Genomic DNA, 27622 nt, shown 5'->3' with positions numbered 1-27622 from the left:
AATCTTAATCATTTATTACAAGATTTATTTGCTCCACTAAAGCAAGAAGAGGAAATTCCTATAATAAAGACAAGATGTCACTTTCTCATAGGGATTCAGGGCATTTAACTCACCTTCGAAGTACTAACATAAACCAACATACAAAGAAAAGAGGCTCACGATTCAAGGACCTGCATATTGATCAAATAAATGTACATTTACTGGAAATAAAAAGCACTCTAATGTAGAACACATGACACAGTCCAGACCACCACAACACAATGTAAAAACTGCTTTATTGATTGCAGTTAACATGTTACAATTAAATTATGATCCATTAAGCCAGCTGCTTATAAGTATAAGCTGCCATCGTAGTCACATGGAATTGGACGAAGAGATGCTAGTCACTGAGGCATCTTGAACTGGAATCATTTCTGCTTCTTGGGCATTGAAGCGACAAGCAGCTCATAAACAGTATAGGCTGTTCCTGAATTAAGAGACACAAAAGATATTTTCAGAATGGCAAAAAGAATTCCTTTCAAGTCAGCTTTCCTTTCCCAGTTTGTTCCTGAAGAAATACTGGCAATAAGCAGCTGCAATTCAGACACATTTCCATAGCCACGTCTCAATGATTTTTTTTCTTTGGCAATTCATATTTTAGAGAAAAAAAATCCTTAAATACCTCTCCACTGACTGCATAAAAATAAATAGGAAAATAAAAGGAGAGAGGCATGTTTGTGGAACCTACACAGACAATCATAAAGTAATGGTTACTCATTCTTAAAGTAACTGAACCGAACTGAAAATCCATTAGATCAACATATTTAAGTTAGAGGTTATTACGAAACTAAGTAACAAGCAACGTAAAGGTTAAATATATACAGTATCATAAAGCTTGGATATATTCTGCTAGTTTTCACAGCATGTGAAACCTCAGCACATCAAGTATCACCTAGCACTAAAAAGAGTCAGGCTAGTGAGAAAATTGGTATATGTATGTGCTATAATTACATTTTACTCCTTTTCAGAATAAGCTTTCTAAGTCATTTTAGTTTTCTCTAACATCACACATGAATTCTGAAGGAGTATTCAGCCCATAGTACTATTAGTCAGGGGGGAAAAAAAGCCACCTGAAAAGCTAAACTTGAGAAAGCACAAATAAATATATAGTATGTCCAAATGTTTTTTTCCCCTCTCTACATGCATTTTGCATGTTCTAAAGAACAGACTGAAGGAACTGTGTAACTAATTTACAAAGGGAACATCAGTCATGTTGGAGATTTTACCAAAGAAAAAGGATTTTAATAGTAGCACATTGGAAATTGTACTGAAGCATAAATATTTTAGTGTTAGCCTTACCAAAAACTGAGATACCCATGGTGACTTTATACAACAGAGAATCCATTAAACCACCTTTAAGATACACTGGGATGTCATTATCCTCCTAATGGAAACAAGTGACAAAAAGAAACTATTTAAATACAGTTCTTGCAATATTGTGTTAATATAACTAGAATTACCCAGAACAAGAATTACTTCCCCAAATTACCTTCCCAACTCCCAAAAGACACTGCTTTGGTTCTGCTTTGTCATTCAAGCTTTCATTCTGGTATCAGGTGATCACTCACTAGGTAAGTACAGTAAATGACGTGCACATTCATTTCTAAAGCATTGGCAGATGCCTAAACACTTCTGACACCAGTTGCCAGCCCCCTCGGGTGCACAGGGTATGGTCACCATCCCTAGAAACTCCCCATCTGTCTCCAGCACAGTCAACCCCTGCTATGGGGAGCAACAGGAGGAGCCTCTACTGTCACCTGGCATCATACAGGAAACTGTTTTGCTCCACCTGAAGTAACACTCATATACACCAGATCCACATGATCTCTACCCTTGTCAGCAAGTTCACGCTGCTCTGGAATTCAAGCCAGCCTCCAGTGCCAGTGACCTGCAACCCAGCCCAGCTTAACTTGCTGCCCCATCAGTAAGGAATAGGAGGAGGAAGAGATATGCCTAGAGATCTCTGCCAGCCGAAACAGAACCTCTGACCTCACCCATTGCCAACATCCCACTTCTCCTTGGCTCACAATGAACACTGTGCTCCTTAGGCAGTGTCCCAACAAGACTGGCTTTCTCTTTCGGGGGAAAGGAAAGCAACAGGACACAAAAACTATTAAACCGGGGCTTCTAATACATACTTCTTCCCTTTCACATCGCTGCAGCCCAGTCTACTCTATCCTCAGTATGAAGCTACTGCTCCAGGTTATGGCTCACAGCTGGGAGTATGCTCTTGAGTATCCACTGCTTTGGCATTTGAAGAACCACTAGGTCTCACTAGGTGGCCCTATCAATCAGGAAGAGATTAATTCAGAAATTATTTTAAAAGATGCAATAGTTTTCTAGGAATTAATCCAATCCCTTAAGACCTTTACTGCTTTCATAACTGAGAAGTACAATAATATCCCATCCTCATTATTATGGGGCTCACCATTGAGCCATGGATATATCTGTAAGATTGGACGTTTAACTTTTCACTGTACTTCTGTCCTCTCGCTGCTTTTCGCTGTTCTTAGGACATACTCCCGCATCTCATCCCATTTCAGAGTGCTTAGTCTTTATCTTTGTACAGTACCTACAACTCATAAGAAACTCAGGTACAAATCATTTCACAGGGTAAAAAACCCTGAAGAGTCAGCAAGTCAAGTCTGTATGTACAAATACTCTTAATCTCTGTGGAAAATAACTGATTTCAAACACTGTAGTCATACAACTGATTTCAAGAGTTCACCTCAGATGTAAAGAGGACTTTCACCAGTTCTTTAGAAACAAAATGTATGCAAGAAAAACCCTGTTATTCTACTAACATTATTCTACTATTAGTGCTCACTCAATACCTGAAAAAGCTTCTGCTTCTCAGGAACTCTATTTTCGAACTGCCTGCGTGAAGCAGTGCTTATGGTCCTCCGGGAAATTTGTCGAAGACCCTGAAATAGAAGATAAACAGCATTTTAAAAATAGTGAAATTTTCAGCCACATCCACACTGGAGTAGAAATATTTTCTTTTAAACGTAAGATGGAAGTGGAAGGGACAGGAAGAAGAGAAAGTCCAAAAAAAAAAGAAAAAAAAAAAAAAGCACAACCACACCTTTACCAAAACCCACTGGTTTTAAATTCAGTCAATCTTTCAACACACTACATAAAAGACTGACTGACTGGTTACCTAAAAAGGAAAAACTCAGGATAATTACTTTCAGTAAGATACAACATTTCTATGGATCTGCAGCATAACCTTCATAATTAGCACCTTTTTGGGGGAAATCTCGGCCTCAGCCCCTCAGATCTTGGTTTTAGGCACAGATATTTCCGTGTCTGACTCTAGTGACAGGAGCAATAATATTTAAGACAAACATATTCATGCAGACAAGGATCTTCTCTCAGCTGCAGTTCACCTGCTGGCCACCAGCACAGGAGCTAACCTTCACAGAGCTGAAGGAGGCACACACACACAGAGTTGAAAGACGTCCTGCTGTGTCCTAAGCTAGAATCTGTTTCTGTACTCGGATCATATAGGTGCTCATTAACACAGGTCAGGCAAGGAAAACCAATGCTTTACAATTCTTCCGATGGCTCAAAGTCTGCCTTCATGAAAAAAGTCAGAGGATTGTTTTGGTTGGAAAGGACCTTTAGGATCATTGACTCAACCATTGACCTTAACACTACCAAGTCCACTACTAAACCATGTTCAGAGCCGACTGTACCTCTAAGCTGCCAACAGTCTCCTTCAAGCAACACTGACCTTCCCTCACAAAATTACCACCACTACAAAGGCAGCCACGGGGCAAACATACAGATGACACTGGTTGCAAGTAACGGAACAACAACCTTCCACCCCTCACCCACCCCAAATAAACACACTATAAAATTTAGAATCATAGAACCATAGAATGGTTTGGGTTGGAAGGGACCTTAAAGATCATCTAGTTCCAGCCCCCCTGCCACAGGCAGGGACACCTCCTCTAGATGAGGTTGCTCAAAGCCTCATCCAATCTGGCCTTAAACACTGCCAGGGAGGGGGCAGCCACAACTTCTCTGGGCAACCTGTTCCAGTGTCTCACCACCCTCACAGTCAAGAATTTCTGCCTAATATCTAATCTAAATCTACCCTCTTTCAGTTTAAAACCATTCCCCCTCGTCCTGTCACTACTTGTCCTTGTAAAAAGCCCCTCTCCCACTTTCCTGTAGGCCCCCTTCAGGTACTGGAAGGCTGCTAGAAGGTCTCCCCAGAGCCTTCTCTTCTCCAGGCTGAAGAGCCCCAACTCTCTCAGCCTGTCTTCATAGGAGAGGTTCTCCAGCCCTCTGATCATCTTCGTGGCCCTCCTCTGGACTCGCTCCAACAGCTCCATGTCCTTATGTTGGGGACCCCAGAGCTGAACACAGTACTGCAGGTGGGGTGTCACGAAAGCGGAGTAAAGGGGCAGTATCACCTCCCTCGACCTGCTGGCCACACTTCTTTTGATGCAGCCCAGGATGCGGTTGGCCTTCTGCGCTGCAAGCGCACATTGCAGCTCATATTGAGCTTCTCATCAACCATCACCCCCAAGTCCTTCTGCTCAGGGCTGCTCTCAATCCATTCTCCGCCCAGCCTGTATTTGTGCTTGGGATTGCCCTGACCCACATGAAGGACCTTGCACTTGGCCTTGTTGAACTTGAACTTGTTTACCTCCTTAGAGACGGACTACGCGTACCCTACACCCACTGAGCCCCCACCCCTTGGAGCGCCTCAGGCTCAGCACTAGGCGGAGCGAGTGGGCCAAGACCTGAAATGTAACACACACACACACCCCCGCCCTGCCCGCCAGCGGCTCCTTCCGCAGCACCGGCACTGCCGCAGCCGGCTGGGCGCTGGCCAGGCCCCGGAGTCCCGCAGCCCCGCCGGGCGGAGACAGCCCCCTCCCACCGCCGCCCCGCTGCGGGCTGACACAGCGGTAGCTGCGGCGGTAGCGGGCTGCTCCCCCCAGCCCTGCCCGGCCCAGCCCGGTCCAGCGGCCTCACCAGCAGGTTCCGCCACATCGCGGCTCTCTGTCCCGTCACCTCCCGCCGGCAACAAGGGCAGCGGAAGCGGAAGCAGCTTCCCCCGCCCCCACCGACGGTACCACAGAGGCAGCGTCGCGGCGCGCCCAGAGCGCCGCCGCAGAGCCTACAGCGCCGCCCCGCGAGCGGCGTCAGTCCTCCTCTGGTGGGTAGGAGGCGGGAGAAGATGGCGGCGGCGGCCCAGGCTGCGGCGGCCCAGGCTGCGGCGGGGCTGGCCCCAGCTGCGGCGCAGGGGCCCTGGGGAGGAGTGGGCCGGTGCGTGATCGCGCCCCGGTTGTTTCCACCCTCGCGACAGCTCTCCCCTAGCAACACGACAGCGGGCAGCGCCGCAGGGCAGAAGGGTCCCTGCCCTGAGGTGCGGGGGGCAGCGGGAAGGGGGCAGCTGCACCTGGACCCTCCGGCTGCGGACGGGTCGGGAGGGGCAACCCAGGCCCGAACCCCGTACCTCTGCTAGGCACGAGTTTTGTCCGGTGTTTGGCGTGATGGGATGTTCTGTTCGCATCTCCCATAGCCTTTGGCCACCACCGGAGGCAGGACACGGAGCTAGGCAGAGCCTGGGCCTCAGCAGCCCGGTGTGTCTCACACCCTTGGGATAGATGTGACACCACTTGTTGAGCCACTACACACAGCAAAAAAACAAAACTAAAACGTGTACCTGCCTGCTTGATGAGTAGCAGGGATATTGAGTAATCTACGTGTGAAAAAAGAAAACCCAACTTCAGCTCCATGTTTCACAACACATACTTACAGACAGCGAAGCCATGCCAGTTTTGTATGAAATGCAAGCTTATTTGATTCTAAAGGAAGAATCTATTTGCCCTTCAAAAAAGTGCTCTGAGAAGCGTGTGTTTTTTCTGTATTGCAGATCCAGCCCCATAATTGCATCTCCTGGTGCTTCAACCTTATGCTGAAATACAATGCTGTCAGTACTGTTTCCTGGCTTTGCTGCAGTTGCAGTGCACTCAGTTTTTGGCATTACACTGCTTTTCCGCTGCTGCCAAACCTCATGATGAATAACATGTGTCAAACACAGCAAATTAGTGCTCAGTCTAGTATGGAAATAACAAGGATCATGTCTCAAAGCACAGCACTTCTCAATGTGCTGAGCTGCCCCAGAAAGAAACTAAAAACACAAAGTATACCGAAGTATTTATAGGTATAGTCTTAGCTGAGCAGAATATTAAAAATACCATTTAGAAAGCATAGTCATAGAGAATGTGTTGTAAAGAAGGAGGAAATTTGATATGCTATTTAACAAATAGTTTTCGAACACTCAAGCAGTGCTATTATAGAATAACATTGAGAATGCATTACTACTACTGCAACGTAATTTCCATTCATTACCCTTGCAATCTTATCTTATGAATACATATAATATTCATATTCTGATTTTTATATACTCAGTTGTATTTAGATATTGGTAAAAGGATCATAATCCCCAGAGAAATTATTATTGTTTAATTCCTGCTGTGTAGACTCTTTCCTGATATGTCTGAATCTGAGCTTCAGCGCTATTGTCTGTCAAAATACACTTTACAACAGAAAGACCACACTTAAAGCTTGGCCTGTGGGTTACGTACCAATTGAAGCTACAAAACGACTGCTCAGAGCAAGCACAGCTGGTGTCTTCAGTGTTGGCTAATTTATGAAGAAATGAAAACTTGAGGGAAAGAGAAATGGCAACTTGCTGCCTCAGGGTGAGGGTATTTCACTAGAAGCAGACTTGGACTGCTTTTTCCTAACAGGACAAAGTAACTTTTGCTTGTATTGTATTGAAAAATAATAAAATTGTTAATCAAAACCCATTGTTAAACAGTTTTGTTTAAGCCGGAATGAAAACAGGGCTGTTAATCTATATGTTAATAAGCATTCATCACAAAAAATGTTTTACCTCTTAAACCAATAATAGGAAGGTATGTAAAGCCTGCTAAAAAGATCACACAACTGAGTTAACATTCGATGCAACTGTGGAAGTGGAAACCCCTGGTGCCACAGGACAGCTAAAAAAGACAATTTTTTAAACCTCCTCCTGAGTCTTGCCTGCCAACTGGTTTAATTTTTTTCTTGCAAACAAAATAGTTGACTGAGTTAAAATCTACACTATGTATGAAGAGAGAAAACACGCTGTATTCTATCTTAGTATAACCATTTTCCAAGTTACTGTGAGTTGTATAATACACTAAAATTGCATTAAAAGAACTTGCTGACCGAAAGAACAAAGATTTGTGCCAAAGTTCACAAGCATCTATTGTGAAGCGTATACTAGCTTCAACCACGTAACTCCAGACCTCAGCAGGCAAGCCTGGAGATGATCATAGTTTCATTTCTTCCAAGAATGGCTCAGCCCAATCTTTCCCATTTTCATTGACATTCCTGGCCCTCTAACACTACTTAAAACATCTCACCCTTTTATTTTGCAAAATTTGAGCACAATCCTCAGGTTTGTGCTTAATTTTTTTTTTGTACTTGAATCCTCAGGTGCAAATTCAATTAAATGTGTATATAACTCTGGTATTCAATTTGCTCAAATCATTTATTTCATCTTTATCTGAAAACAGGGTCTGGTGAGAAAGAACTCAACCTACTTTCAATTTTTTTTTTTAAACTTCTTGAGCTTCATTAATTGTTGGCTTATGCTTTTACTCCTCTTTATTTCATTCCCAGAAGTAAATAAGAAAGAGAATTTCCAACAGCAACTTCAGACTTCCTAGCAGCAGTTGGCATAACTCAAATGATGGACAGCACTGCTTTATTTTCAAACACAGGCTGAGCATCTTTGGAATGGGAGGCTTACAGGAAGGTAGTTTCTTATTTGAGACTCGGGTCATATAAGGACCTGCTAATTTTTATCAGGCCATTTCATAATGGACTTCAGTCTTAATTGAAACTGTCAAGTAAGATTAGACTTCACATTTAGGCACAGAAGGCAATACGGTGATCAGAACAGATTTCCGTGAGCTAGAACGGACGCTGTTTTTACATGAAAATACTTCTACCGATCTGAGGAAGATTTAATACTACTACTACAAAAAAAAGAATTTTTTGCAACTGGGCTTTCTATATCAGACTCCATTTTCACACTGCTAGAAGCAGCTTCTTCCATAAACTGGCCACATTGCTAAGAGAACAGGAACAAAATTGGCTTAGATTTTCACATTTTTTTCTCCTACTTTGAAAGTGAGAATTTTTGGCAGGCTGTTCAATACAGACAAGTATTCGGTATGTGGAACATTTTGCGGTGTTGGGTTCTTTTGTGTTTGGTTTTTAGTGGTTTTGTTTGTTTGTTTGTTTTTAAACTCACTGACTAGGTCAATGTAAAACCCTCATGGGACTGGCTTGATGTTAAAGAATGATATTGCAGACCTTCCTGAAGGCTGTGTTGTTGCCCTCTTAATTTCTAACTCACCATATCTAGTTAGCTCAGTTACAGGGAACAACCCCAGGTAACACAAATATCAAACTTCTATAAAAAACAAACTTACATAGTACCAAGAGTAGATCACAAATTTTGTGGCAAGATCAGAAACCATATTCTTGTCATGGGAACTTTGAAGATCAGAGTCATTTTGCAGTGCTTCCAGATTTAACATTCATAATTAAAGCAAAACCATGCTGACAAGAACCTAGTTTCAGTACCAGTGTGACCTTGGGAGGCAAAGGCTGTGAAGGATCCTTCACGTTCGTTATAAACTGGTAACTCTTCCCTCTGACTCAGCAAAGCACAACCAACAGCTCCCCAAATAGCCCGATGCAGTTAAAAACCGCATGAGATGATGATATGTTTTGTTTATAGGGATGTAGATTTTTAGAAGAAACCAGAAGGAAGTTGGTCTCACACAAGAGAATTTGTTTGGAGAGCTTTGCATGAGACAGGGACATATCCTAGTCTCACAAATTACTCTCTCCAGGAAAGATTCGTTCATAAGCAGACCCTCATAACAGCAGCAGCCTCCAGAAAGCTTATAATCTCTCACACTTTGGGCGCTGCCTCAGTTGGGTAAGACTCAGGAAGTGCCTAACTGGCACTCAGAAACCAGAGGCATTGTTCTTTGTATTTCTGAACTCTGGTAGTGAATACCTCTAAAAAGATGCCACTGAGGAACCAGGTCACAGGTGGTCAAATCCAAATTCAATGCATGACACTGAACACCAGGACAATGACACTGCCCTGAGAAGTGTCAGACAGGGACGCCGTGGTTTCATCTTTGAACACGCGACATAAGGGCAACTTGTAAGAAATACAAATCCAAGGATCTTCATAGTTATCAACATGACAGCAAGACAAATGAGCAGTGAAAGAAGTGTTTACAAATTTGACCTAATATTTTAAGCTCTTCTAAGTATTTTAAGCTCCTCAGGCACACTGTCTGCCAGGCATATTGCCTGACAAGTATTTACTGCTACAGGCTCTCAGAGAAAAAGCTTAATTCTAACCGAAACCAGACAGCAATTCTCATCCTGGTGCACTTCATTAAGATCAAAGAAGCATGGACAGCTATAGTCAGGAGAAAAAAAGAGAAGGCATTGAAAAATATTTTAAGATAGAAAAATACTTTGGTTTTAATTTTGAACACAGCCCAAAAAGCAGCATTTCCTACTTGGAAAAAGATAGGGATTTTGAATGAAGCAGAATATATTTGCATTTCAAGTGACAAACACAAAGTTAAAAAATAAAAATATTTTAATAACCAGTAACTGGGAGATGTCCCCTTACTACATTTTGGACTAGCAACTACTCTACAGATGAAAGCCAAGTTTAACATTTTGTGTGAGTTTTCTGCCTTGCAATATACAAAGCTACATACCTTTATTCAATAATTCCAGCAATATACATACAACACTGTAAATAAAATCTTAACGTCTTTTGACTATTTAAAGTCCTGTGCTGCCACACTGTACCACGCAAACAAATTATTATATGGAGTTACAGAAAGCTAGCACTGGAAATGTTGCCTCATTCCACAATTTATACAGACTTACACACTTAAACTGCTTGCCTAAAAAGATCACGCAAGTAGTTCAGTAAAAACAGTCATGTGTTTATGTGATACATTAATAGTGTTGTTTAAAGCTGGCTATAGATTAAGCTATTGGACCGTGAATAAACATCTTTTTGTAACAAATATGCAATCTCAGAAATACAACTCACTTAAACTGCATTCACACTTAATGAGACTACGTCTTTTCATCCAGATGAAAATAAATGCATGTTCAAAAACAAAATAAAATCTCTTATTAAATGGTTTGCAGAATTTATTAAGTCTTTTTTAATATACTAAATACTTTATCAAGCTAGTTGCATATAAAGTGATCTCCACCATATACATTACAATTTCTGTGCATCATCTAAAAAAAAAAAAAAAAGTCACCAAAAAGTAATATTTTACAGGTTACAGTTAACTTTAAATTAACCTAAAAGTGAACCATTCTGTAATTTGATTTAAGACACTAACCCACACACATTGCTTCTAAATGCAATATTTAAATTAGGTTTCACAGCAAACTCAACCTGCATTTCAATGAAAAGAGGTTACTGCCATCTCAACTCTTGAATTTCTATAGTTTACTATCTTAACAACACAAAAATTTAATGTGGTGTTTACTGCAAATAAGGAAAAAGTATATGACAATTCCTTTACAACAAAGCTTGCTCAGAATACATATGCCTCAAGAAAATTAGGAAACTCCTCCAGTAGAAGGAATGCACCCAAATTCGTGAATGGAAAAAACATTTTAGGTTCTTCTTGATTAATGCTTGGAGCTGCTCATAAAAAGCAAAACCAGCAAGCACAATAGGTTAACTAGTAGTGGATATGACTTTAAGCAAAGAAAATTAGAAAAAAACCACATTCTACCTGCAACAACCATTTCCCAATTTACAACAAACTTTAAAAGGGACTCAACAGATAATTAACTAATAGGTTTTCCGATATCTTCATAGGACGCTAGTTTACTGGCCAGGCACATATATTGTAAATATACAAAGAATCCAGAGTGCTGAATTTACACAGAACTCAAAGGATTTAACGTAACAGAGGTGGGTAGGACACAGGAAAAATATTTAACAACTTATATAAATATATTAAAATCTCAGCAAGAAATGTAAGAGCCCATGCACACAAGACAGTAAATTGAAAAAAACATTTAAGACTTGACTTTTCCTTTCAACAGAACTGACACCTCAATTCTAGAAAGTTAACAATTTACAGTATCTTATAACAGTCTTTCTCCACACAATCTGTATGTACTGAATCATACCGACATTACACAGCACAAACAAGCAGCAGATGCATCAAGGGAACAGGAACTATATGCATCGCGTGGCCTGCCCAGTTAGAGGCAAGTATCAGAAAAACTGTTTCTGACATAGGCAGAGATACAATCAATGTAGCTAATTGTATAGCCGTCATTTTCAAGAGTTAATCCACAGTATGGGAAAGGGGAGCTTTAGATAAAAATTATGTACCCAGTCTCAGAAGTGAGAGAAGCAGAGATTTGTCTTTCCAAAACTGGGTCCATTCTGGACTGGCCTTGATGCACATGCAGTACATTTGTTTTCAGAATGCAAGATTAATTGGGAATGTCTGCACTAGTGTTTCGATTTCCGTATTTGTGATGGATGATCAGCAATACAACTCCTAAGAAGAAGCATATGGACCCAACAGTGATGTAAGCAATTCCCAGAAAGGGATTTTTGCCTCCCATCCATGAGATGGTGCTTAGAATCATTCTTTTTCGTCCATCGAAACTGTGTACAGGATAATCTGAAAAACATATAGGAAAACAAGAAGCACATTTCCAAATCTAGCTTTATGTGGTCAGGAACATTAAAATTTTGGATCATTTCACTCAGGTTCCAAATACAAACTGCCTTCTTTGAATATTGAAAGTGTAAATATGAAAAATTTAGCTGTTCTTTTAGGCTAAGACTAGTCTGGGCACTGACAGCTACTCCAAGAAAATTGCCGCATTAGGAGATGCTAACCCCTTTTTAAGGAAAGAGTTTTGTGGGTTTTTGAAAGCAGCTTCAATAAAATGAGGGAAATCTAAATTGTAATTCTTGAATATATTTTAGTACAAAATTTTTCTTAGTGACGTTATGTTCCGTTTTATATGCACTCCCCACAGTTCTGCAGCAAAGGAAAATACTGCAGTAGCTATTTAAATGATCATTAAGTGCTTTCAAATTTTAAGAATTCAGTAACTATGACAACCCTCCTCCTCTAGTTTCCTGCACTTCTACCTAGTCTTTAGTTTGTCTAAAACAGAATGACAGACCTTCCCACCTGATCCACAGCTCTGGCATTTTTCTGACCTCCAAAGTCAGTCTGCTCTTGATTGCATATTGTCATTACACCCTGAAGTTAAAGTTCTCAAATTTCAAGGCTACCGACTACCTCTGTTCTTTCCTTTTTCCTATGCTGCTCTCAATTCCTTTACAACACCCAAACAATCCAATTTCCCTCTCACTATGAAGCTACTCATTTAATTTTATACACAGATTTGAGTAATTGCACAGCAGAGCAGGCTGCTCCGGAGCAAGTCTACAAGTAAAGAGAAATCTGACAACAAACATGGAGCCACAGAAGAACCCAAAGCAGGCTCCAAACTCCTGAATGAATGTTAATTCCTGTACCCATAAGAAATGTCTGTCCCAGACATTCAATACCCTTCAGTGTCAAAGCAGTCCAAAGGAAAGCACAGGAAGGCATCAAAGAATTAGTAGGGCATATGCTGATGAGTAAAAATGCACACTGAGAATTGACCACATGACCAACCTAAGGGTAAATAAAGTGTGCCCATATATAGTATTTTGCAGAAACTAGAACCTAGCTAACTATTACTTCAGCCATTTAACAGATTTCAAGAAGGCTTATCAGCTCACCTGAAGGCTAAGCATCACCTGAACTACACTTAAGTATCTTCCTGTCAGCCAAAATGCAGAGAGTCTGCCCAAAAATTATCAGATGAGAATGCTCCCATCCATAGACTTTAGCCTCTATCCCCCATGAGGCAGCTACTGGGGACTGCAAATACCCATAAACAGGAACAAGATGTGTGAGAAGAAAGTGAACGAGACTGACCATACACATGTGAGAATTCAAATTAAATGTACAGAGAAGACACTAGTATGCTCCAAAATTTGCCTACTGCGTAAATTCTACACTGAAATCTTCCCTAGGATTAACGTCTCCATTATCTCCTCACAAAGGCCTCCTCTAGAGAGTTTTTGGGGTTTTTGTTTGTTTGTGTGTTGTTTTGTTTTTAAACTGAACTGAATGTTTTCATCCTGGTTAAAAAAAATTTAGTTTTATATGAATGCAGATTTATATGAAGTACAAAACAGCTTAAGGATGTTATGATTAAAACTGCACTTACATGAAGAGTGTAAGTCTAACCCAGTCATTTCATTTATGAAGTGAAAAACTGGACTGCATTCCACATTCTAACAGGCCACACACAAGTTAATTCTACAAAAACTTGCACTGAAGTACAAGATGGTAATTATTCTACCTAATTCTCACTACCAGTTTTCAACCACAGCTCAATACCATCTTTTTTTAGAGATGGTAAGAAAAAAACGCTAGTTCAATTTGAACTTGCACATATATATGCCTGTGTAATCCAGGTAAGGTCCTTAGCCGCTCTCAAAGGTTTTTCAAAGGATACTGTATGCGATATCCAAAGAATATTTTCCAGCTTGTAAGGTAGGCTGTAAATTATTCTTCCTTTCAATGAGACGATACAGCTTGCGAAACGTTGGCAGAGCAGCAGTACGCATCCACACAATGAAGTCTTCGTTGATAAAGCCATTGTTGTCAGGCTCCAAGTCCAGCATATACACTGGTTTGGGCCAGTTTACAGGTTTTGTTGTGCCTAGGATTAAAGAAAAATAACAACAATAAAGTATTTCAAATACAGGACTAAGTAACACACTGGCTCATCAACATTCATTCTAATATTACAAAAAAACATAACTTCTAAACAGTATGAACAGACAGGTTGGCTCACTACTACTGCAAGACACTGGGCTGTTTAAGAACTTTTTATTTTGCAGCTTAAATAGTAATGCATATCCATTTATTCTCATGACAGCATTGTCCATTTGTTTAAACAAATTTGTCTCCTCTACACATTTATAGCTAGGAATTCTCGTCTCAAAACATTACTCTACTTTAGTGAGAAGGTTCTCCATTATGATGACAGCTCCTCTGCTCGCTTGTTAGTTTAACTACCACTTCCTGGACCATGAGTAAATAAAATTATGTACAATATTTTAGACTATGCCATACTGATGCTTTTGTTAATTTTACTGGAAATACAATTCTACACTGTATTAGGGTAAGGTATCTGCTTTTCCAAGGGTAGCATCACATTGGTAACATGTAATTTGGCTGTGACTAAGCAAGAAACTCGCATCAGGTTAAACCTGAAATTATTATATACCTTGCATAAACACACACACACACACCTTAGAGCCCTGAGGAAGATTATTTTCAGACATTGGTAACCAAAGAAAACTTTGATTTACCAAACTGTATTTAACCTAACAAATGAGAGAAATCCGTCACTGCTAATCACAAAAAAAGAATCAGGTTTTTAGAAAACGTTGCACTATCTACCAGTAGAAACATTTAAATGAAAACTCCATATGAAGAGTTTGATTAAACAATTGCAGAATTTCTTTTCAAGTTAAATCCAAGCATTATAGCAGTTGTACTGGTTTTGGCTGGGAGAGAGTTAAATTTCTTCATAGTAGCTTGTATCATGCTATGTTTTGGATTTGTGCTGAAAACAGTGTTGATAGCACACTGATGTTTTATTTATTGCTGAGCAGTGCTTACACAGCCTCAAGGCCTTTTCTGCTCCTCAGACTGCCCTGCCAGCAAGTAGGCTGAGGGTGTGTGAGAGGTTGGGATGGGACACAGCTGACCCCAGCTGACCATATGACGTCATGCTCAGCAGTAAACTTGGTGGGTAGAGATAGGCAGGGGCTGCCACTGCTCAGGGACTTGGTTGGTGGTGAACAATTGTTTTCTTTCACATCACTTGTTTTTCTTGGGTTTTATTTTCCTCTCTCTTTGTTGTTTGTGGGTTTTTTCTTCCTTACAATGTATTTTTTTAATTATTAAACTGGCTTTACCTCAACCCACGAGCTTTCTCACTTTTACCCTTCTGAGTCTCCCCCCCATCCCACTGGGCAGGGGCACAGTTAGTGAGCAGCTGTGTGGTGCTTAGTTGCCAGCCAGGATTAAACCATGGCAGCAGTGCACATATTACATTTTTCTCAGTATTTAAAGTGAAAAAAAAAATCAGAAATGAAAAAAATGATTACAGTAAAGGTAAAAAACAAACACTTTCACATGAAATTTGCAGCTTTCATTATTTAAAGGCAACCTTTCTAGATAGCAGAGTAGTCCTTAGCTTGGATTTCTTCAGCGAACCACAATATTTTTAATTAGCATGTTCACTAAAATGTCAGTGAGGTAAAACTCACTGGAATAAAAAAAAGTGATTGAAGTGGTTTGTTCTTCTTAAAATTTCACTTTTTTTTTTTACCTTGGAAAAGCGCAGTTAAGTTATTTCCATCTCCTGTAGGATTCCTGAACTTTACATTTTTATCTGTCCACCACGCAATGCCTTTTTTAATCAAAGTAATAGGAGTCTTTGTGTTATTATCAATGCGGTATAATTCCAATGTATCTAAGGAGAAAAATCAAATTAGAAAACCAGGTGGAGAAACTTTCATTAGACAGATGATCCTGATAGGCAGTGAAACAATTACCTCCAGGAGAAACAAAAAAAAAAAACTAGACAAGGCATTTGTTATCTGTCTGCTACAATCACAAGCTGTTCTGTAAGAATCAATGTATATTAGATAGCAGCATACTATCCATACGTCATATCTATATGTCTACTCCACAGCAGTAACAGCTTCTCACAACAGGTATTTCCGTCCTTCGTGCACTACCAGATTAAATTAATTCTGATAGCAATTTTGAAAAAAGCAACAGCAGTAAAACACAAGATATTTATTTTACTCTAAACAATGAAAATGTGTTAATTCAAAACAAGCCCACAATGTCTTTACTCAGAACATTTTGCAACACAACACAAAACATACACTGTATCACAAAAACATCTAAGCGATAACTTAAAATTGTGTTACCATACCATTAAACATACTGTTGGCAATAGCTCCACAAGGAGCAATGGGTTTGTCCTCATTTGTGCGGTAAGGCTCACATTCCTTACTTGGATTCTGATAGTTAGAAAGAAAAAAGGCAGATGAGTCTGTACTAGTTTATCCAACTAACCTGTTTCTTACTACAGTACCTCAATGATGTGCACATCTTAAATGTACCACAAAATAAGCTGCTCACAAGTCAGGTTATTTACAAATACTTAGCATTCACTAATAGTTAGCATGATTAATTTTTCTTTTACAAGCAGGAATAAAATCTAAATAAAACATGAATAAAGTCAGAATCCCATCATGGTCATACTAAAAACAAGGCTTTTCTTGGAAGCTGTTAGAACTTTTCTTCTTTTATCTTTTAATAGAAACAGTTTTCCAATATGAAGTACTCAAGTATTCTTTTATTAAAGGGATTTTTTTAAGTATGCCTCAGTGTTATAGAAAATAAGACTGTAACTAGAAACCAAGTGTAATATAAAATGCAAAAGGTTGCAAGGACTCCAACAGCATGCCAAAAATTCAAGCAGAAAAAGCCCTCCCAAAACCCTGTGTCAGTCATCAGATGTAACCTCCTAAAATTCTCCCGTTTTAAAGTTTCCATGTAAAAAGGGAGAATCATTCGTGCTGGAGCAAGAACCCAACTGTATTTCCACCCCTCATAAAAATTAGGAAAAGGAGAGATCTGGCCCTAAACATGACACAGTGGTTTGAACAGAATACACAGTACTGGTATTTGCCAATATTGCTGATGTTCAATATTGAACCAGAGTCTACAAAACGAGATGCATTTAGCTGCAATATCCAAACCAAGTGCTAGGTAACTGAGTATTATTTTATATTGAAAAAGAGAACTTCAGACAGAATGGATACAGGTAGATACTACTGACTGAAGATAACAACAGTTTAAAACTATTCAAATTTGAGAAGTGATTGAAGTACTGCATTGCTTTCCTCGAAATGACTGACATGAAATTTTACAGTATTTTACAGTTATTTTCTGTAAACAAAATATGAATTCCTTATAGCTGTCTTCAGTTATGCAAAAATTTTACTACCTCATTATTATTAAACTAAACACTCTGCTATGTAGCGATTTATGCAACAGTTATCAGTTAGTTGCTTATTAATATCCAAGCATGAATACCTACAAGTAGTGAACTGTTATCTCCATTCAGCTGGCTGTCATCTCGAGATTTCACATAACGACGATGGTTTTGATAGAAGTTGGAAAGTCCATAATACATGAATACATTGCTCTACAAGAAGCAGGGTGGGGCAAGAGGGGTTTTCGTTCACACAAAGAACAGATCAATAAAACATATTAACACTAATTATCATAAAGCTTAAATTTTAGCCTCTTAAACTCTGTGTTTACTCCACAGCAACATTCAAAAAGTAGATGCCTCAAGCCTGTCTTCACACTGAGTACACAGAGTACAATCCTAACATATGCTGGCATCCTGAAATCAAAACAGTATCAACATACCATAAACTATCAGAATGATATTCACCAGCACTAATCCCAACACCTATCTTGTCCAATGTGAAGCACATAAGCCTCATTATTTGCCTCCAATTTGTCAGAAAGCACTTATCTGGTATTTCCAATTCTTGTTGAACTGAGTTTTTGTAAATCTTGCAGGAAGAGCTGATACACTTGCCAGCTACATGACACATACGTTGAGTCTAAATTTGTAAACCACAAGCATTCCATTTAATATTGTACATTGCCAGATAAACAGAGGCATTAAAAACCATCTCATCCCTGCCACTGAAAAGGCACACAAACTAGATTCGAAGGGGGATGGGGTAGTAGCTGGGCTTGCACCACTGGGGCAACGCTCTAGTGTTGAGGTAGACCAGGAGGCCTCCCATCCCCCTGGGGTGAAATCAGTGTGCTCAGCTCGCTCCCTGAAATGCCTGTACACCAATGCACGCAGCATGGGGAATAAACAGGAGGAGTTGGAAATCCGTGTTCGGTCGGGGAGCTATGATCTAGTGGCAATTACAGAGACTTGGTGGGACGCCTCGCATGACTGGAATGTGGTCATGGATGGCTATGTCTTGTTCAGGAAAGACAGTCCACTAAGGAGAGGTGGTGGAGTTGCTCTTTATGTGAGTGAGCAGCTAGAATGTATTGAGTTCTGTCCAGGGGCGGATCAGGAGCGAGTTGAGAGTTTGTGGGTGCGAATTAAGGGGCAGGCTGGCAGGGGTGATACTGTTGTGGGTGTCTATTACAGGCCACTGGATCAGGATGAGGAGGGTGATGAGGCCTTCTACAGGCAGCTGAGAGCAGTCTCGCAATTACAGGGCCTGGTTGTCATGGGGGATTTCAACTACCCTGATATTTGCTGGGAGGCCTACTCAGCCAGCCATCCTCAGTCCAGGAGGTTCCTCCAGTGCATTGATGATAACTTTCTGATGCAAATGGTGGATGAGCCAACTAGGAGAGGAGCGCTGCTGGATCTTATCCTTACTAACAAGGAGGGTCTGGTTGAAGAGGTGAAGGTTGAGGGCAGCCTTGGCTGTAGTGACCATGAGATGGTAGAGTTCAGGATCTCATGTGGCAGGAACAGAATAGCTAGCAGAATCACAACCCTGGACTTCAGGAGGGCCAACTTTGGCCTTTTCAAGCAATTGCTAGGGGAAATCCCATGGGACAGGGTACTAGAAGGTAAGGGGGCCCAAGATAGTTGGTTAGCATTCAAGGACTGCTTCTTCCGAGCTCAAGATCAGAGCATCCCAGCAGGTAGGAAGTCAAGGAAGGGTAGCAGGAGACCTGCATGGTTAAACAGGGAACTGCTGGGCAAACTCAAGTGGAAGAAGAGGGTGTACAGATCATGGAAGGAGGGGCTGGCCACATGGGAGGAATATAAGTCTGTTGTCAGAGGATGTAGGGAGGCAACTAGGAAAGCTAAGGCCTCCTTGGAATTAAACCTTGCAAGAGAGGTCAAGGACAACAGAAAGGGCTTCTTCAAATACATTGCAGCTAAAACCAACACTAGAGGCAATGTAGGCCCACTGATGAATGAGGTGGGGGTCCTGGAGACAGAGGATAAAAAGAAGGCGGAGTTACTGAATGCCTTCTTTGCCTCTGTCTATACTGCTGGAGGCTGTCCTGAGGAGCCCTGGACCCCTGCGGCCTCAGAAGAAGTCAGGATAGAGGAGGAATCTGTCTTGGTAGATGAGGGCTGGGTCAGGGACCAATTAAGCAATCTGGACGTCCATAAATCCATGGGCCCTGATGGGATGCACCCGCAGGTGCTGAGGGAGCTGGCGGAAGTCATTGCTAGGCCACTCTCCATCATCTTTGCTAAGTCGTGGGCAACGGGAGAGGTGCCTGAGGACTGGAGGAAAGCGAATGTCACTGCAGTCTTCAAAAAAGGCAAGAAGGAGGACCCGGGAAACTATAGACCGGTCAGCCTCACCTCCATCCCCGGAAAGGTGATGGAACAACTTGTCCTTGGTGCTGTCTCTAGGCACATCAAGGATAGGGGGATCATTAGGGGCACTCAGCATGGCTTCACCAACGGGAAGTCATGCTTAAACAACTTGATAGCCTTTTATGAGGACATAACCCAGTGGATAGATGATAGTAAAGCTGTGGATGTGGTCTATCTCGATTTCAGTAAAGCGTTTGACACGGTCTCCCACAGCATCCTCGCAGCTAAACTGAGGAAGTGTGGTCTGGATGATCGGGTAGTGAGGTGGATTGTGAACTGGCTGAAGAAAAGAAGCCAGAGAGTGGTGGTCAATGGGACAGAGTCCAGTTGGAGGCCTGTGTCTAGCGGAGTCCCTCAAGCGTCGGTACTGGGACCAGTACTATTCAATATATTCATTAATGACTTGGATGAGGGAATAGAGTGCACTGTCAGCAAGTTTGCTGATAACACAAAACTGGGAGGAGTGGCTGACACAACGGAAGGCTACGCAGCCATTCAGAGAGACCTGGACAGGCTGGAGAGTTGGGCGGGGAGAAATTTAATGAAATATAACAAGGGCAAGTGTAGAGTCCTGCATCTGGGCAAGAACAACCCCATGTACCAGTACAAGTTGGGGACAGACCTGTTGGAGACCAGCATAGGGGAAAGGGACCTGGGGGTCCTAGTGGACAGCAGGATGACCATGAGCCAGCAGTGTGCCCTTGTGGCCAAGAAGGCCAATGGCATCCTGGGGTGTATTAGAAGGGGTGTGGTCAGCAGGTCGAGAGAGGTTCTCCTCCCCCTCTACTCTGCCCTGGTGAGGCCGCATCTGGAGTATTGTGTCCAGTTCTGGGCCCCTCAGTTCAAGAAGGACAGGGAACTGCTAGAGAGAGTCCAGCGCAGAGCCACAAAGATGATTAAGGGAGTGGAACATCTCCCTTATGAGGAGAGGCTGAGGGAGCTGCGTCTCTTTAGCTTGGAGAAGAGGAGACTGAGGGGTGACCTCATTAATGTTTATAAATATGTAAAGGGCAAGTGTCATGAAGATGGAGCCAGGCTCTTCTCAGTGACATCCCTTGACAGGACAAGGGGCAATGGGTGCAAGCTGGAACACAGGAGGTTCCACATAAATATGAGGAAAAACTTCTTTACGGTGAGGGTGACCGAACACTGGAACAGGCTGCCCAGAGAGGTTGTGGAGTCTCCTTCTCTGGAGACATTCAAAACCCGCCTGGACGCGTTCCTGTGTGATATGGTCTAGGCAATCCTGCTCCGGCAGGGGGATTGGACTAGATGATCTTTCGAGGTCCCTTCCAATCCCTAACATTCTGTGATTCTGTGAAATCAGATCCAAGTTAACTGGAAAAACAGAAATAATCCTTTAAAACAGAAAAAAAAATTGACTTAAGTGATACAGCTTTCCTATTGATTCTGCAATAAACCATATAAACTGTTCTAATTTCACTTTGCATACAGGGTAGCATACCTCAAATGAATGTTCCAGTGTGAAATTGATGGTGCAAGTACAAGGCGGTGTGCTGTCCCAGGACACATTTAGACATTTGTTGCAGGGACTAGAAGGCTCTGTTCCTGTATAGTCAATCTATAACAGAAAAAAAGTCACTAATTTACGATGGGAGAGTAAAGAAAATTGATTAATAAGCCAGAGAGTTGACGTGGAATATATTTTGCAATCTTGTTACACTTCAACTCCAAAAGCCCATTCAGGCTTATTTGATGATCTCAGGAGGTCCCTTCCAACCTAAACAATGTTGTAATTCTGTCTACATGCTAGACTTCAGCTTAAAACAAATTTAACACTGAGGTGGGCCATTACTGCTGGGGGAAAACAAAACAAAAAACAAAACAAACAGAACAAAAAACACCACACCAAAACACAAACAGCAAATACTCCAGACAACATGATGTTTCCAAACATACACACACTATATGACAAGCAGATCTGAGCTTTTACATGCTTTCCAGAGAGGTTAAATTTTTAGAAGTCTAGATATTTAATAAAAAAGGTTTGCATTAGAAAACTTGCTTTGCTGACCGTTTTTAGCCATTAGTCAGAAGATTAAAAAAAAACTAAAAGAAAAAAAAAAATATCACTTAATGCCCAAGAACTCTCCTAAAATAGGGAAGATGAAGACACTAACACTGTTTTGCCAGGAATGGTAAAATACCAGTAGATCGACAAGAAAGGTGGTGATCAGTGTTAATCTGGCTTACACAATATTATCTGTCTTGAATAGTGTAGTTCAAAAAAAGCCAGTATTTGAAATCTGTACATACAGGCTACCTGGACAGTATGCATAACATATCCTTAGCAGCCATGAGCTCACCCTACCGCCCACGCCAACTGAAGTGGCTTGACCACATTAGCTCTCTCATGTACAGCTCCAGCATATGAATAGCAGGAAATAATTACCTTGAGCCCAGCAGGCTAGCTCCAAGTGTAGCGGAAGAAAGCTTTCACCTGCCTATAAACTATGTCTTTCTACACTTACTATGAACTTCCTATTTAGAACGTATACTCAGCTTGGTGCAACATACACCAAGTGATGGCAACAAACTGTTTAACAGCAGTATCATTTGAACTACAATGCACCTATAGTTTTACGAAAGGCTGCGGCAAATGGTTTGCCCTGATTTATGCTTGTAGTGAAACGCATTGTCAAGAACTAGAGTGATTTATGATCCGTCCTAATACCTGTATTAAGGTTAGCTAAAACAAACACGCAGTTTCAAGGTTTGCGGAACAAGTTAAGTCTAGTGTCCTCCAAATGTTCTTCAAGGTCTCTCTTCCTGAGATTTTTTTGGTATCTCTTAAGCTGCAACCCTTCCCTCAGCACTTTTATTAGCATCTGCTCTGCTGCCAGTTTTCTGACAGATGAGACCTACACACTAACAAGCCTAGCTGAAACGAGTCAGCTTCAGAAGCTGTTAGCTGGCACAGAGAGAGAGGATCCCATAATCTTTGCTTCCTTCACTGAACAAGATACCGAGTTTATGCTGACCTAGAAGCAGCACTACTGCAGCAGTCCTGGACAGCTCTGTTCAGCTACAGCAGACAGACAGACCACCACTGCTCTCCAAAAACAATGCCTCTCATTTGTTCAAGGCTAACTCACCATTTTTTTTCTTGCTGAAGTAAGCTTAAGCAAGCATTTCCTTTAGACAGAACTTACACCTCCATATCCTGAGCTAGTTCTCCAGTGTGTGAAGTTTTAGACCAAGAACAAACTCAAACACTCCAAGGTTGTAAAAGATCTAAAGACTTCACTTTTAAAAATATAATTGACTAAATTCTGTGGAGCATGACATTGATGTATACTGAAACAGAACCACGCTTCTGACCACTGCTATCAGCTTCAGAGCTATCCAAGAGCTTTCCTGTACAGTAACTGCCAACACAAGTGTTATTTCATGCCTCCACATTTACAGGTTACATTCAATAGAAAGCTTATTTAAAGGGACAGACGTATCTATCTTCATCTCTTGACAAAATAATGAAACCAGGACTTTGAGGACTGACTTTGGGGCCCATGGCAGGAACCCGCCTGACCCAGCATTCTGTCCCCAGGGATTGGTCAACAGCTGAGTATGGCAAACCCTTCCCAACAACCCCTGATCTAAGGGCATTGGGTATACCCAAGTTATCCGGCACCACTGGCTTTGCAAGCTGTTGATGTCTTTCTCAGTTGATTTACATGTTTGCAGTATAGAAATAACATAACTACTGCCTATACATATTCTCCAACCATTTATGATTTTGTAGACTTCATATGCTGTCACATATTGTCCTACTCTGCTCGGCCACTTCTTGTATAAAAGGCATCCTGTAACTCCCGTCCTCTTTGCTATCCTTCTCCATAGGTTTTATTAAGTTTTGTATCATTTTTGATATGGGGCTACGGGAACTGCACCCAACACTGAAGATGTATGCAACAGTAATCTGCTTTCTTTCAGTTCTTCATTCCTAGTCATGCCTTGAAGTCTGTCTGGCTTTTTAACTACGATTATGCATTTCACAGAACAAAGATCTCTTTCCTACACAATTAATGGTCTGGATATTCCTCAATTTTTATCTAATATTAATACGCTCAGTCAATGCTTCTTATGCACTCGAAAAAAACCCCCCACGAAACCATGCAGGAATACAGAACGCTCTCACTCTTTAATAAGAGGGTAAAAAAACACATTTACACAGCTGATTCTTGTTTTCCACCCAAATGAACTATTTTCATGATAGACCCAAGATAAATGGCTGTTTATACCCTTTGAAACAGTGAGAAAATGCTAGAGAACAACCAACAGAAAAATCCCTGTAATTCTAGTACACTTAAGCTGTTGGAAGTCTTCCACATTTGAATTCAAAAGAGCATATAAAGGAAATCAATGGAAAAGCTACATTTTGCTCCTCAGTCCTTGCACCTGGACAGTTCACAGAGATACTAGTGGCTGCAATATCTAGTTCCAGGAAAGGGGGATTTGAACTGCACATAAATATGTATTTCAGGGGCATAAATTATAAATCCTATTCAATGTCAATACACTGAGTTTACAGGCAGCTCTCTCTGTATATATGCACACACATTTAACAAGTATGCTATTGTCTATGAGGTGGGTGTAAATAACTACCTCTGCTTCCTCCGCAATTACATTTTAAAAAGAGCTTAGTCACTGCACCTAGCTGCTAGATGTCTTGTCTCCCAGAGCTAAATTTACAGCTATTTGTGACTAACATTTGGAGGTTACTCACAAAAGCCAGCATACTAAGCAGGGACGTATCTCAGCTAAGCATATAGGTGACAGCAGTGTCAAACTGGTGTTAGAGCCCAAATGTTGGTCTGTAAAATGCTTCATCTATGTTTTGGTGCTGTAACTGAAGCCTTTTTTGATTTAAACTTTTTTTTTTCCCCAGAAAATTCAGCTGCCTTTAGAATTACAATCTCACTCACATAATCTGTGTATTATACTACCTGATAAAATACATGTGGATCAGAGAACAGAACCCAAGTTTCCCCATTCTTACCTGCATACCCCAACTGCCTGGTCATATTCTCAGAAGCCAAGAACTCTGTCCCTCCTGTCCTCACAAAAGCCTAATCATAGAATCATAAATCACACATTGGTTTCAGTTGGAAGGAACCTTAAAGATCACCTAGTTCCAACCCCCCTGCCATGGACAGGGACACCTTTCCACTAGACCAGGTTACTCCAGGCCCCATCCACTCTGGCCTTGAACACTTCCAGGCAGTGATCAGACTTGGAAGAGCTTCACGTGAGGTGGATGATACCAGAGTGAATTCACACAGTAAAACAACCAACACCCTTTCCAGTCTTGAATATCTCAAAATTAGAAAGGGTGGAAGACCAGCACCTGCCAACTGGTTTACAAATATAAATGGCTATTACTCCTTTATATATGCAATCTGATTGCATAGGGGAGCATCAGTCATGCTCCTGTGGATTTTCACACTGCACATTAGGTGAGAACATCTAGTTTTTGGCCTCTCCTGGAACTTAATCAGGAGTACATGACTGAGCTGCTAAGCAACAATAGTATATAAAAATTCTGTATACGCACACAGGAGCAATATAGGCACAAGAAGTCGCTTACATTTTCGGACTCATGGAACTCTGATGAATTTCCTGTCCCTATGGATCAACGCAGATCCAGTCATAACAAAAAAAGGGAGATATATTTATCCAATTACATTTACCTTACAGTCATTATCATCTAAGACTTTATATTGCTTTACTATAGAAGTGGCCATTTTAAATGCAAAAAATCAGTTAGCAAGGATTTTTTTTTACTTCTCTCCATTGAGTGTCCTGTTGAAAACATGCGATTGTATTTACCTTAAATATAACTATACGACAACAGTTTAAAAGTCTACATGCCCGTGACAACTTAGCAATGTTCTCTCATGCACCTATGTTAATTTTCAGATGTTCTGCATACCCTCAAACCTTGACACAAGGAGCAATTGCTTTTCAAGAATCTGCTTACATACAACATTTGGACACAGTAAAATACACTTCAGCTTTGTTTTTTTTTTTCACTTCTGCTTTTCTCCTTGACTGGATTTTTAGTTCTTAACATAAAAGGAAAGTGAACCTTAAACTGGTTTTATTCTAACATTGTTTGCATGTTAACAGAAATATGAAAATATAATACCATTCATTGTCTGCCTCAGGATTTCTTTAGCTAATTGGGCTTCGTTGCCACGTTGCTACCACTATCCAAGCCACTGTCCTGAACACCACTTATTTGAAAGTGAAGGCCTACTCTGATAACTGGAATGATTTGGTCCACAAAAATTCATATTTTCCAATACAGCAACCCAACAAACAACTATACAGTTTTCTTCCTACAATCAATCCTGGTCGCATTAGCTCACTGAAACTAATCATAGTCATCAGTTTGCTTTTCAAGGTTGTCCCTAAGCCCTCTGGGTTGTTTCCTTACAACACAAAGTAATTCTGTTATCAAATGGACCTAACTGTGACATACAGCTTAGTTTTCAGTTAATGCTCAGCAACTTTTCACAGCAGTGGTGTGGTAAATTATCAGATGTAAATGACTCAGGTTTTGTCTGTCAGCATAATTAGAAAAAGCCACACTCTTCAATCTTTGTTTCTAAGTTTACTCCGGACACCCTGGTCTCCCAAAGAGCATGTGAAACGTTAAATCATTAGTGTGCATCAGAATTATAACAACACATTCACCACAGAGTTTTGTCCTGAAACTACAATTACTTTGGAACATTTAAAGATATGTAATACATTGCCACAAGCTATCCCAAGGATGACACACATACTTTCTGTACTACTGAGAACAGAACTTGCATTGGGCTGTGTTGGTTAAATACCGGCATTAACTTCCCTGCAGGTTCACTCAGGAGCACCGGCAAGGCTGACAGGAGGGCTGCCCTCCATGCGGGGGATACCCTGTAAGCTCAGCCTCTACTCGGGGCAGTTAATGGATGGTTTGTTAAAGAGTCCGAACGCTAAACCGAACCAGCACAGCCGGGGCGAGGTGCCGGTTCACCACAGAAACCACGCCGGCCACCTCTGCTTCCCGCCCAGTACCGGCAGCAAGGGACGGCGGCGGATGTCGCAAGGAGGCGCAGGCCACCTACGGGCAGCAGATTCCCAGCACCGCTCGCCCGGCCCGGCCTGGCCTGGCGCCCCCAGGGGGCTTCAACGCCACTGCCCCGACCGGGCAGGCGGCCAGGCCCCTGCACACACCGGCCGCCGCTGCCCTCCGCCCCGCCGGCGGGGGGAGCCTGTGCGCCCCCCCACCGCCCCGCGCACCTCGTACTCGCGGATGTTGTTGGAAGTGACGAAGATGCCGATGCCAATGGGGATGAAGATGAGGCCGATGATGAAGAAGGCCGGCAGCACCGTGCCAGCCGTCAGGATGGGCTGCCAGGCCGGCAGCCGCTGCTGCTTGAACGCCGTGTTATCGGGCTTGCGGGTCTTCACGGCCCCGCCACCGCCGCCGCCGCCGCCCACCGCCCCGCCGCCCGGCACCCCGACACCGCCCGAAGGGTGCCCGTCCGCCTCCTCCTTCGCGCTGTAGTTCACCGCCATGGCGCCGCCCCGACCCGCCGCACGGCGCCGCAAGCTGCCACGGGCGCCGCCGGCGACACCAGCAGCCCCGCGTCACCGGCCCCCCGCCCGGCACGTGACCGGAGGCCACCGCGCCTGCGCGCTCAGCCGCGGCATAAAGGAGGCGGCGGGCGCGCACCTGACGGGCGCAACAAGGCGCGCGGCTGATGACGCGCCCCCTGACCACGCCCCATCTTTCCCGGTGGCGAGAGGACGGCCGCGACGAGCTGCGCATGCGCATAAACGGGGCGCCCGGGCACTGGGGAGTGCGAGTTGCGCCTGCGCGCTTCGCCGCCTTCCGCCG

The 27622-nt window shown here is 42.1% G+C and overlaps 2 protein-coding genes across 2 annotated transcripts; both read right to left on the bottom strand.

Annotated features, from left to right (window-relative positions):
• Positions 1 to 258: 258 nt before the first annotated feature.
• COX7A2 (cytochrome c oxidase subunit 7A2) lies at positions 259 to 5114 on the bottom strand. Its single transcript, XM_068407020.1, has 4 exons — positions 5032 to 5114; positions 2874 to 2963; positions 1339 to 1423; positions 259 to 466 (listed from the first exon to the last, which is right to left on the bottom strand). Exons 1-4 carry the CDS (start codon positions 5047 to 5049, stop codon positions 408 to 410), a joined length of 252 nt encoding a protein of 83 aa, XP_068263121.1. The 5' UTR covers positions 5050 to 5114; the 3' UTR covers positions 259 to 407.
• A 4619-nt stretch (positions 5115 to 9733) lies between these two features.
• On the bottom strand, positions 9734 to 27397 carry TMEM30A (transmembrane protein 30A). The gene is made up of 7 exons (XM_068399015.1): positions 27022 to 27397; positions 21179 to 21295; positions 17419 to 17526; positions 16246 to 16333; positions 15631 to 15774; positions 13741 to 13947; positions 9734 to 11834 (listed from the first exon to the last, which is right to left on the bottom strand). The coding sequence occupies exons 1-7, from the start codon at positions 27298 to 27300 to the stop codon at positions 11641 to 11643; spliced, it is 1137 nt and encodes a 378-aa protein (XP_068255116.1). The 5' UTR covers positions 27301 to 27397; the 3' UTR covers positions 9734 to 11640.
• Between the last annotated feature and the right edge of the window lie 225 nt (positions 27398 to 27622).

This window comes from Nyctibius grandis, chromosome 1 (assembly GCF_013368605.1).
Source record: "Nyctibius grandis isolate bNycGra1 chromosome 1, bNycGra1.pri, whole genome shotgun sequence".
Classification (NCBI taxonomy): Eukaryota; Metazoa; Chordata; class Aves; order Nyctibiiformes; family Nyctibiidae; genus Nyctibius; species Nyctibius grandis.
Note: the sequence above shows the minus strand (reverse complement) of the source record. Positions and strands in the feature narration are given on the sequence as shown.

Coding starts and splice junctions, on each gene's coding strand:
- COX7A2 (XM_068407020.1), bottom strand. Junction 1,424..2,873: donor AGAAGCAGAAGCTTTTTCAG/GTATTGAGTGAG, acceptor TGTTTCCATTAG/GAGGATAATGACATCCCAGT. Junction 467..1,338: donor CATGGGTATCTCAGTTTTTG/GTAAGGCTAACA, acceptor CTCTTAATTCAG/GAACAGCCTATACTGTTTAT.
- TMEM30A (XM_068399015.1), bottom strand. CDS start 27,300: ATGGCGGTGAACTACAGCGCGAAGGAGGAGGCGGACGGGCACCCTTCG. Junction 17,527..21,178: donor CACTGGAACATTCATTTGAG/GTATGCTACCCT, acceptor TGCTTCTTGTAG/AGCAATGTATTCATGTATTA. Junction 13,948..15,630: donor CTTAACTGCGCTTTTCCAAG/GTAAAAAAAAAA, acceptor CTTTAATCCTAG/GCACAACAAAACCTGTAAAC.